Source organism: Chelmon rostratus, chromosome 4 (genome assembly GCF_017976325.1).
Source record: "Chelmon rostratus isolate fCheRos1 chromosome 4, fCheRos1.pri, whole genome shotgun sequence".
Classification (NCBI taxonomy): Eukaryota; Metazoa; Chordata; class Actinopteri; order Chaetodontiformes; family Chaetodontidae; genus Chelmon; species Chelmon rostratus.
The window spans coordinates 20,900,982-20,913,234 of NC_055661.1; the positions used below are offsets into that span (position 1 = coordinate 20,900,982).

Here is a 12,253-nt window from a genome sequence, read left to right on the forward strand (position 1 = left end):
TTAAGAGCCAAAAAAAAGGCTGTGAAACTGAATCTTCCGCCTGTCCAACCCAGAAAAGGCATTTGGGTCAGACGATTGAAAACCCGGAGCTCCTCAGAGAGCACGATCAACGCAATATTGATCAAACAATCTCGCTAAGTGCTGCTTATAACGATGGCCAGCCGCTGTTTAAAAGCGCTCTATATGGAATTGCCTTTGTTTGCATGTACATGCCACGTTGCCACGGCCTGACGCTTTGGCACGGAGCCACCTCCGGGGAACGTCTCACCCTCTATCTCTTTCTCTCTTTTGCTTTCATAAGAAGAGAAAGGTAAGGAGCGAGACAAGGGGAGGGGATGACAGAGAGAGACACGAAAAGGGCGAACACAGGAGAGATAAAGAGACAGCGGAAAGCAAAGGACAAAGGAAAATATGACGGGAATATGAGGAGTGAGTGACGGCGAGGGCGACTGTTGCATTCATCAACAATCGTCTGGTCAACATGGGAGAAGAGAAAAGGCGAAAGAATTGGGATATTGAATTTTCAGCCTAATTAGGGAGAATACTATGTCCTTTGTGATCAACCAAGCAGAAACATTTAATTACAAAACCAATTACGAGGTGGTGAATGTGTCACATCTGACACAACCAACCCCCAAGCAGAACAGGATATTTTCAGGAGGTGAAGCGGAGGAGAGAAAGGAGGGTGGGGACAGGGGCTGACGGAGGCAAAAAGACAATGACTGCTTGACAGATGTGTTTTTTGGCATTTAAGATGTCACATTTCAGCATTTAAGTGGCTCGAGCTGTCTTATTCATGTCCAATCATATCCTCTTTACCCCATGTAGTAGCCATAACTTCCTGGAGAAATCTTTACAATAGCATTTGAAGACACCAACTCCCGTGATCCCACACTTCCTCACGACGTCAACAAACTACATCTTTTATCATTGTTTCGACTGACAGATCTTTAGGGGCAGAAATGACATACTATGCATCTAATTGTGTTCATGTATGTGTAGGAGAGAGACACAAAGAGAGAGCAGATAAAGACACGAGAAAAGCATTCATGAATATGTATGAACATACAGTATAATTCACATGAGGGTTGGTAATCCCTCCTACATGCATGTAAGAGCCTCCATGTTGTGTGTATGAGTGCATTAGAGTCAGAAAAAGACGGTTCTTTGGTTACATATTCTGTCAGCTCAACCTCAACACGATGAGCAAAACAGTAACGGGGGTAACAAAAGCAGCACCCCAGCAACCGAATGCATTTCAGCACAAAAGCCCTGCAGTGAACACTGGAGCTAGACAATACATCGCTGTATTCCTGAGTCTGTGATGTGAAATTCACATCATATCATCAAAATATCTCTTAAACTGTGTCTTTTCATGTCTAAAAGGCTGAATTACAGCGACCTGATTATATTCTGGACATATTCCAGTGCTTTGGATCAACATTTTTGAAAAACAAAGACTCTTCATTAAAAGAAGGCCAAATAATCTAACGTAAAAAGAGAGAAAGTTCTGCACGCCGACATCCTATTCAAGCTTAATATTTTGACACACTGGACAACCCAGATATGGCGTTCATAGGCATCAGCATTATTTTATTGATCAAGGTATTTGTTTTAATATATCATTACCTATATATGGTTTCGACTGAGTTCCCTGGAATCTATTTTTATGAAGCTGTTTATGAAGCTGTGTTTGACCACTAGTAATGTTATGATAATATTTTTATTAGCGGGTTCCTTGTCTTTTGTATCGTGCACATGCATGAGGATGACATTGTACATACTCCTGCCAATGGTTTCACACTAAGAAAAGTAGCAATGCACCAGAAACATTCAGGGGAGAAGAAGACAATGAGCCAGCACACACGAGTGTAAACAAGGCGGGTTTCAATTTATTCAAAAGAAATTTAGAAAAACAAATATTCTATGAGGAGGCAGATGCATTAAACACGGTATCTGTTGCTGAGAAACCCCGAATGCAAACTTTGTTTGACGAAAACCCCACAGAGCACCTTAAAAATGGTGGGGGTTTTTTTTGTTGACTGTTAAAAAAAATGACTCTGCTGTCTTTTTTGAGGCTATAGTTTGTGTTGTTTTTGTACAGAACTACGAGTTGCAACTTTTTCGTTCTTTTTCTGCAGCTGTCATTTGGAATGAAAATAATTGCATTCTTAGTCACATTTTAGCAAAAAGCATTTAATGTAGCAACTTAAAAACATATATTGGCTTGTATAAATCCATATCAGTTTTACCCTAGTGTGTGGGTGTGGGTGCGTGTGTGTGCGTGTGTGTGCGTGCGTGTGTGTTTACCCATGCATATGCAGACACAAGCACATCCATTCATATGCGTCTGAGCCCAGAGAGCTGACTGAGAGGACCTGGCAGTGTTCTTATCTTCCTCACATTGCCGTGTGACTCACAGCCTCACCAGGCAGCACAGTCATTAGGGGCAGAAGACCTTTCATATCTCAGTCAGCCCCACAGCTCTCCTCAGGGCCAGCCAACAGGGACCCACACACTCCCCCTCTCCTCTATCCCCGCTTTCCTTTCCTTTCCTTTCCTTTCCTTTCCTTTCCTTTCCTTTCCTTCTTTATCAGCCCCCTTCTTCTCTCCTCTCTCACCTCTCTGTCCCCCTCTCCCCCTCCTCTCAGCCCAGCTTTTTGTCAATGTCCCTCTATTCTCCATTGTGTTTCTGTCTGGCACTGTCTCACACAGATTTAATGTCAGGTGTTCTCTCACTGTGTTAAATAAGTCATTTTTTTCTCTGCCTGGAGGGGACAGAGCCCATGTTTCCGCCGCCAACCACAACCAAAACCGCTACACACACCCACATACACACATATACACTGAATACGGGCTGTTTATGTGTGGCAGACAGCAGCTAGGGATGTGTGTATTGGAGATATAAGAGGTATTCAGGCGTGGGCTGCCGGTGGCTGCTGGGACGCTTCACCCCATCTCTTCCAGACCGCCTCTGTTTCCCAACACCCACCTGCATTTTCTGAGGCCACAAACCGCATTCCTAACTCATGATGGTGGAACAAGTGGTGTATGGGTAGGAGTGGCTCTGTTCTTCTTATCAAAGTGTGTGTGTGAGGGGTTAGATGAGCAGGGACAATGACATAATACGCGGTCAAACACTCCCGTCTTATTGAGGCTGTGCCAGCAGGCATGACAGTCAGATAACTGGCGCAATGACACCACAGCTGCAGACAGACAGGTAAAACATGTGCCATATTAATGTGTGTAAGACAGATGGCCTAAAACAAAAGCTCTGTCATCCATCCACATTTGCTCTGTAATCCCACAGTCTATAATCTTTGCATGTAATCTCCACTTGTTTTGGGGTTTTACCCAGTTTTTATGCTGCGCATCCAACACTTGTTGTGTTTCAAAGCAAACCACAATGAAAGTGTTGACTGCTCCAAGTCGAAATATGCTTCCATTAAAAGAAAGTGAAGAAAATGCAAACTAAAAGGGCCCCAAAATCAATAAATGGAGAGAGACTTTGTGTTATAAATGGCATTTTAAAGTCTGTTTATCTGCCAGATTTTGTATAATTATTTGGTCTGATGCTGGCGTGATGTTTAGCCATTATTTACGATGGCGCTCTTTAAAGCAGCTACAATTAATGTATTTCAAATTAACAATGGATCAAACTACTTAAAGCTTCCAGGTTTAAATTACTAAAGGGTTATTCAAAGTGACATACTCAAAGACAATTAACACTCGACTCTACGCCTCTATGGGGCGTTTTGGCGTCTTTCATCTCAGTGTTTTAGTTTTATGGCCTGCAGCTTAATGTTTTGGTTCAGTCTCACCACTAAACTGATTGTAGTGACTAGCTGGTGAAGCTTTCAGTAGCTAAAGAGCCAAATGTCTCGCTCAGGAGTTGGCCGAGGCCAAAAGCAGAGTGAATATTGGACTTGCATTTGGTAGGTGGACGGAAACATGACCCTAAATGATTGCTAATGCTGCTCTGCATCTGCTGGATGTGTAAATAAGCAAATAGTTGCTATCATTTTTTAGAAGAAACAGAAACAAACACAGGATCTCACCTCATGCTTGCCCTTCATCCTGCAGATCCTGATGTCATTCTTGTTTGACTCCCATGTTCTTTTCTATATGTTAAAAAAAGACACTGCTGGTTGGCCACCATTGCATTTCTCTGTAGTAGCAACTTACATTTTCCAGCCTAGAATGACACGTAATATATATATCAAAAGGCTGTAAATGCTATCAGTGTCTGTCCAGAAGGTGCTCACCTTGCTGTAGAACATCTCGTCTCCTGCAACAATGTCCAACTCCACACGGAAAAGGTCATCCCTGGAGAGAGAGAGAGAGAGAGAGTAAGAGTGGCAGTCAGCCAACACAGCACTATCCAAAGCTTAAGGTAAGGCAAGACACTGCACTAAGCAAACCATGAGCACCAGTTCCACAGCAGAAGCACAGCAGGGATATTACTGCTAGCTCAGGACAGTGCAGGTCGGTGCCGATTTACTTTTGGATGAAATCCAGGCCACACACTTGGAGTATGAATATTTCTGCTGTATACTGCATCTGAGTGGTTTTAATACTAAATAATTCTGTGCGTGCAGCTATGTAATGCATACATATTAGACACATCTATTCGTTTAAAGTTGATCAGACCCCCAGAGATGAGGGAACAGCTTTACAATGCCTCCCATTTCTCCCAATGTATATGAGAAATGGTACCCGACTGCATAATGATGTCTCATATTTCCCCTTCGCCTTTTGCCTCCGCTCATTAAACTTGACTTGCTGCATTGAATTTGCTCCTTGGCCCTAAATTCAGCTTATCAGTCTTATTCAAAAGCCTGAAATTGAATTAATGGATGATTTAATCAAGTCGTTACACTGAGGCTTGCACATCCCCACATGCTGCCTACACGTGGTCCAACACCATGCATGTATTCATGATACTCCAAACACTGCTTTCTCGCACTCTTAATCCGCTGTGATAATTCTGCAGTAACCTTGGATGTTCCTGTGAAAATGCCAGTTAAATGAGAGTTGGGCTCGGCAGCTAAAAGCTGACGTTTGCTTATTGATCAAGGCCTTGGTATCTGCTGGGATGGATTTGAAGCTTGAGCTTCATCTAGCAAACGGCCGGGCTCTGAAAGGGCTAATCTGTAAATCTGCCATAGCCGTGTTATTGCAGCAGTATCGATCCCACTTCTGATCCAACTCTGCCTCCCATCTGTGCTGCATGTTCTCTCGGTTTCTCCTTTTTCTTTGACGGAGGGAGGGGACGTCATGTGCGTACAAGCATCTGCTCATGTGAGCATTCATTCCACCTGAGCGTGTGCAGCAATGTGTATTTGCACCTGTTTTTCTTTTCTGAAAAAGAGAGAGCTGTGAGAACGTGTGCATGATGAGAGCACAGGTAGGCCATCAGGTTACTCCACTCCTGAATAATTCATCCTCACTTCCCGCTGGTGCGTTAGAAGATTCCCGCTCTTACTCAACCCTCGCAGAATAGGACAACGACTAAATGGCGGAGAAGTGCGAAATCACCAAACACTTGCTTGGTGTGTCCCTGCTTAACAGGTCAGGGTTTAAGCATTCTCCAAACAGTGGAGTGGGCCAGAGTGTGAGGCGTAATCTCATCCAGCCTGCTTCAGTGTTGTCTCAGCATTAACATAATGAATATAGCACCAGGCCTCCGAGTCAGAGTGGCTGGCAGCCAGCACTGTTGCCTCTGATAGTGCAGAGGAGGGGGAATTATTTATGCTACTGCTTCTCCTCCTCTCTCCATGTCTTCTCTTGCCTTCCAGGTTGTTTGAATGATGCAAAGCCTGTGGCCTTCATGTTTTTGTTTGTTTATATGTATGTGTACTTCGTTTAGTAGAAGGTTATGATTCAGAGTAAGGACTAACATGAACTGTGTAAAGATTTCATTATTCTTTACGATGCTGGATGTGCACACAGCCTTGAATAGCCTCGACTCTATATAGTAGGTCATAATTTACAAAGACGCCTCAGCCCTAAAACCTACAAATCAAAAGTCTCTTACTTCCATCTCTTTGTCTGGCCTTACGTATGTGTGTGTATATGTGTGTAGGATGCGCGCGTGCCTGAGCTGTGATTTCATAAACGCCTCCGACCCTTTCCTGACCTGGCTAACACAAAGTCAACAAAGAATCAAGACAAACTGTCAACATTTCAAAACTTTCTGGCTTGTCCAGCTCATGAACTTTCTCCTTTTGGCCCACCAAACAACAGCAGACTCAAGGTCAAGACATCTTAAGCCACCAAGTTTCCTGTATTTCATTTTAGTTTTCCTACCCTTCTTCTTGCTCGCAGCTGTATTGTGGTTTAGGGTGAGCAACGCTGAGCCTCTCTGAGCCTGCAAATAGAGTGTGCAGGAAAAGCTGCTCCACTGGATGAAACTGGGAAGGGAAGATTTGAGCTGACCACCTAGTTACCCTGAGACTTGTGCTGACTGAGGCAGACTCTGTGTGTGAGTTTGCATGTAACTCGGTGTCTGCAAATATGTGCTTGAGTGAGTAGCCGTGTCCCAATTTGATATTGCATATTAAATTCTAAGAGGTGAATCCGTAGTGCTCTCAAAACTGAAAAGCCAGTACAGTAAAATCCTGCACTTCCCAGTAAATTCACTGAGAGTGCAACATTTTGGTCAAAAACTTTGGGCATTAAACAGTTCAACATCTGTATACTTGAATAAAGAAAGTGTTAAATCAAAAACACCACGAACAACTTCATCTTAATAACTGATAACATACATAAAATGAGGAAAAAATGTACAAAAACACAATAGAAACCTGGAAGTAGAAAATCCCACACAGGCAATACAAAAACTCATATTTATCAACAGAAGAACTTTTTTAAAATGGCATGAAACGAAATAAAATTTCGTTTCATGCCAAATACTCAATTAAAAACTTTGTTAATTGTAATTTGAAAAGAAAAAAACAGTAAAGGTTCTTAAGTTTTAACATTTTCTGGTATTCTTTGACACTAAAGTGCATATTTTTGTGTTTTGGACTATGGTACAAATGTCACCAAAGGCTTCGGAAACTTGTGATGGGCAGTCTTGCTACTTGCTGACTGTCATGACAACACCTGCAGCCACACAATTGATTCAAATGTCGGTAACTCTCCTCCACTCACATGCCTCGGTTTTCTCTATGGATCGGTTTTGCATACGTAAGGAAACAGATAAATGATGACACATGGCTTCTGTTTCATGCATCATTTGTCCCATGTTGTTAATTTCTAGTTTAGAAGTTAATCTTTGTATCTAAAATAGTCTAATCAGCTATTACATAAGTTCTCTTTTGTGTTCAGTTTGTTAGATCACTTTAGTTTAGATTTAGTAGATCATTTTCTTTATTTTTGGATGAATAAAAACCACCCTCTGTAAAAATCCACCTGTGCCTGCTGATGCTTGCCAGCTCGGCCCCTAACACTGACCGATTATGGGCCAAATGCTTAATGGATTAATCAAAAAAATAATTGTTAGAGTGATTGCTAAGGAAAAGAATCATTAGTTGCAGTTAGTTCAAGTTCCAAAAGTTGAAACAGCAGCTTTCCAAAGATGCCAAACAGAACCCTATGAGGATTAGTCCAGAGTGCACAAATTGTGGTACTACTACAAAGTGTCCACGTGGGTATCTTCGCCTGTGTGTTTGTGTCTCTACCGACTCTACAGCTGAACAGACTGGCAGCTTTTCCTACAGACACTCCCAGTCTTTGCCACAACTCCCTGTGCATCTGCCACGAGGCATCTGACCTGGCAGTGACCCCCGTTCACCTCTGAGGTCAGCGTCTGTGGGCTAATAAACTGACCGACCTCCAATCGACCAGTCAACACACTTTCACATGGTGCAAAATGTAGGCAGATGGCAGAAACCTCTTACGCTTTATCACAAATGGAAGAGTTAATAAGGAGCTGGCTTTGTCCCTTTGGTCATCTTGTCAATATAACACTTGCCAATTGGTTTATATTTGTGTGGATTAGCCGTTTGGATCTGATTGAGGGCTGAAGAGTACAGGATCCACAGCTGCTCATCTTGACAGCAATGAAATGGGGCTTAACACAGCAAGGAGCTTTACTCCACCTGCCACCAGCCAAATACATAGTTTACTTTCATTTAGCAAAGATGGGACGAGGACAGGGAGAGGTAGCTGCTCTCAGCAGGTGCTTGGGGCACGGATTTAGCAGCGCTTGCAGTCTTAGGAGCAGCTATGCTAATGGTGACAGGATTTGGGGATGAGTGAGGCGTCTTATCAGGCCATGCCCTCTGTAGGAGCTTTTGCCAGTCATACCTGCCACCACACAGGTACTTATTTATACATTAAACATTTTAAAACTCTGCCTTCCCACTGGGGTGTCTGAGGCTCACACAAGAATTTGCACATGGATCTGTTTCCTTCTAGACTGATCATTTTCATAGCCACTTACAATAAATATATAAATATACTCATGAAACGCTTTTTCTCTGAATCTCTCATGATGCCATCAACCCCCCTCGCCTCTCTCGTCTCTCTGCCTGTCAGTCTAGCATTTCATTATCATCCGGTTGGCTGAGACATTCAGATCTGTTTACCTCTGCTATTCAGTGAGAACTTGTGCAGCTGTAAATTGAAATTAATGTCTCTCAGACTACTTCATGGCACTGGCTATATTTTAAAGCCGAGCTGCAGACTGCAGTAGCTGCACAGTAGTTGTCTGTGGGCAGTTTTATCAGGCTGTGTGCATGTGCGTGCTTATAGACCCTGCAGACAGAATGGCTGCAACCATGTTACATCGTTTGATATATTTACTACCAACCCTCAGTGGTGAGGTTAGACCTGCTGGAGGCCAGGGACTGGGTCATTTCCTGGACCACAGTGGCGTCTCTTATTGGAAACCACTTCAATCTTCTTTCAGGCTGCCACTATTGCAAATAACCAGCACCATATGTGAAAATTGAGTGTCTCTTTTTTTAAGCATGTTTCAAGCTAAATTATTTTTTGGACAACTTGGGCAGTAAATCTTGAGGTGTATGTTTTTTGTTAGCTCAGTCTGTTTCAGGCCGGCTCCTGAATGGCTGCGGGGAGAGCAGCAGATGTAGGTTTAGAGTGAAAACCTGTTGCAGCTGAGCAGGCTGTCCTCGTCTGGCCCTCCTGACCACCAGAGCTACTGTCTGTCCAGGATCAGCACATTCACCAGACTGACACACATATGGGGACTGTCATCATATGGACCAAAGTAGAAAACATTTACCGGGCCAAATATCAGCCTTCAAATGGCTTCACTGAAACAGATTTGGTACAAAAACACTCGTCTCTGTAATTAAAATAACAACAGTTGGCACTTTTGACCAAGTAAACAGAATATAGAATACAGAACTTGTGAAAAGCTAAATTATGGTAGTTTCATAATTATATAAGAAACATGTACCTCCAAGTTTTAAAGTTTAAATAAAGCAATGTCTGTTTAGGCACCAGCACTAAAAATGGCAAGACTGGATTTGCTCTCAGGGACAGACTAAATCCTCTCAAAGGGCGCACAAAAGCCCAAAACAGAGGAAGCTATCATAGCTTAGCTTTATTGTACCATCCAGTCACATAACCCTTCTCTGCCACACGGTGTAACTGCTGCATTTATTGTCAATAGACAGTTATGAGCAAAGAGTTGATGGTACAAATGTATCTCTCGAATAACCTGCATAAACCCGTTAGCTAAATGACAGTTAGCAAGCTAGCTAGCATATTTGGAGAGCTATTGTGACCGACTAGAGATAGCATGCTCACGGCTGGTTAGCATGTGGCCTATATTGTTAGGGTGCTAGCTGCAGTAGTTCACAAACTACCCCTATGAAAAGTCACTAGCTTACTTAAACAAGCTTCTAACATTTTGTCAGGATGTGTAAAACACGAGAATGTTTTTACGTTATAAACTGAACACAGCGTCATGGTGTACGCTAGCCAGAGCAGCAGACACAGCTTTCCTCCGAGCTGAATGCTAATATTAGCAAGTTAACCTGTCCACAGTTAGCATGTTGAAGCACTGACCAAAGTGTTGGACCAACTATCTTCATTCAGTCCTTCCACACTTAATATGTTCAACAAGAAGCACGTACCTCTTTACAGCTATACTGATGGTATGTTTTCTTAGTCGGTTTGAGGCTCAGACCCTCTAAATCCTAAAAAAACGTCCAACGCAAAAGGCTAATGTTGCCTGGCAACAAACATAGTGGTAACAGACAATCCAACAGATATAAAAGCTGAAAATGGCTCTGACAGAGCTATATTTGTACTTGTATATGTGTGTGTGATGCAAGCAATCAAAGGCATATCACAGGTCCCAGATTTTTAAAGCTTATTTTTACTGTAGATAAAGCCATACACGAAAAGCTTTGACTCTAAGTTCATTAGTATGCCTGTGTGGGCTGCTGAGTGCTGTACCTGGCTCCAATGTAGAGTGTCCGATTGACTTGGAGGATCCTCTGGATGTGTAGAGGCTCTTGTCTCAGCCATGTTCGGTGGGGTCGGCCCAGAAACACCGGGTGTCTTCTCACCACTGTCAGCGAATAAGAGACAGAAACACACAATGGCTGATCCAACACTGACATCCATCTTTTACAACAGCAGCCGACATAAAAGTGGTTTCGTGTTAGTTTTGTTTTGACAGTTCAGAAGTAGTAACAGGCATTCAAGGTGACGTGGAGACAACGCCTGAGAGGAGCGTTGCAGAGGACCAGGAGATCTGTACATTGAGGAAGGGACACCTTAAGGGAGATGAATCAGAGATAAAAGTGGTGGAGCATTTTCAGCAGGTTTTTATCATGTGGTCCCACAGATGTGCAAAAGACACAGAAAAAATTAAAGTGAAGAGAGAATCAGATATAACAGCTGCATATAAATCAGATGGATTAGTATGTAAAAGCAGTATGGCTATCTGTCTTTGACCTTGACTGTGGTGAATGAGAGTATTTTGATCTGATATCCTTTCATCCTCTCTCTGCTCTTCCATCATCGCCTCTTTATAGCCCACCTTATATTCCATTCATCTGTTTCCTCTTCTTATTCGCCTCTGTGTTCTACATCACTCTTTCCTTGGACCCACTGTGAATCATTGTTTTCTCTCCTTGTCCTCCACCTTTTCTCTCTCTGTCCACCTCCACACTTCCTTCTATTTGTCTTGTCTGTCCATCCAGATGAACCTTCATTTTCTACTATAAGTAACACCTGCTGAAAATGGCAGCTGCTGAGTCTAACGCCACTGCTCCAGTGTACCTCTTAGTAGCCTGACAACCTCTATACTCTACTGTTCAGTATTGATACGTGGAGAAGGGCCTGGACTCAGCTGGGAAACCATCAATCAATATTATTGAACTGCAATCAATCAAGGTCTGCTCTGAGCTGGAGACTGTCAAGCTGATATGGAGACTCAAAGTCTGAGTGTGTAAGACACTGCGTCTCCTGAGGGTCTGAATATATGTGTGGGAAAGTCATGAATTCAAGAACTCTGTCCTTCACTCTGGACTCATTCCTAAGAGTGACCCCACACTTCCTGACCTGGACACCAGTCAACACCCTTCGTGTGAGAGCCTGTCTGACTGCCACAGCCCCACGTCCTCCCCCAAATTCAACACCCTGCATGTTAGGGCGCGACCCCACACCTCACACATCACGACCTGGGAGAGAGGCATGCGGCGGGGGTTGGTGGCTAGAGGGCGAGAAAGTCAGGAGGTCAGTACCTTCAGTGGGGATGAAGTTGAGGGGCCCCGGTTCCTCTGGGAACGCCGAGCTGGCCGCTTGGAGCAGCCAGCACAGCAGGAAGAAGGAGGGAGGAGCCGCGGTCGTCATGGCAACACAACTGCAGACTCTGGAAATTAAAGACAAAGACAGAAAAGGGAGTGAGTGGTTGCTAAATGAGGCAGAGCAGCGAGACGCACAAACATACACAGACAGGGAAAGATCCACTCACTCAATCACTGACTAACTAACTAACTGGCTGGGTGGGTTTCGTGACTGAGGCTCTATCTGTTTATTCCCACAACACCTCTATCTCTTCACCCTGATGTGAGGGGAGATAAATAGCTGCTCTGAGCCAGGGATTAAGTCATCTGCTGAGGGAGAAGTGTCCAGTCAGCTCTGAATGCAGCCAGATCACTGTGGCACAACATTGCCGCATCAAACAACCCAACACATATGACGCATTTGAGAAAAATGAGGAGGAGGCAAAGGGGCAACATCTTGGGCAAGACAGAGAGCAATA

General features: G+C 43.5%; 1 protein-coding gene across 1 annotated transcript in view; it reads right to left on the bottom strand.

The window, feature by feature from the left end:
- sema6bb (sema domain, transmembrane domain (TM), and cytoplasmic domain, (semaphorin) 6Bb) overlaps window positions 1-11,844 on the bottom strand; it is a 61,774-nt gene extending 49,930 nt beyond the window's left edge. The window contains exons 1-4 of the mRNA XM_041935364.1: window positions 11,733-11,844; window positions 10,438-10,552; window positions 4,266-4,326; window positions 4,059-4,121 (exon numbers count right to left, since the gene is read on the bottom strand). Coding sequence (XP_041791298.1) covers window positions 4,059-4,121; window positions 4,266-4,326; window positions 10,438-10,552; window positions 11,733-11,841 — 348 coding nt within the window. The 5' untranslated portion in view covers window positions 11,842-11,844. The remainder of the gene's footprint in view (window positions 1-4,058; window positions 4,122-4,265; window positions 4,327-10,437; window positions 10,553-11,732) is intronic.
- Between the last annotated feature and the right edge of the window lie 409 nt (window positions 11,845-12,253).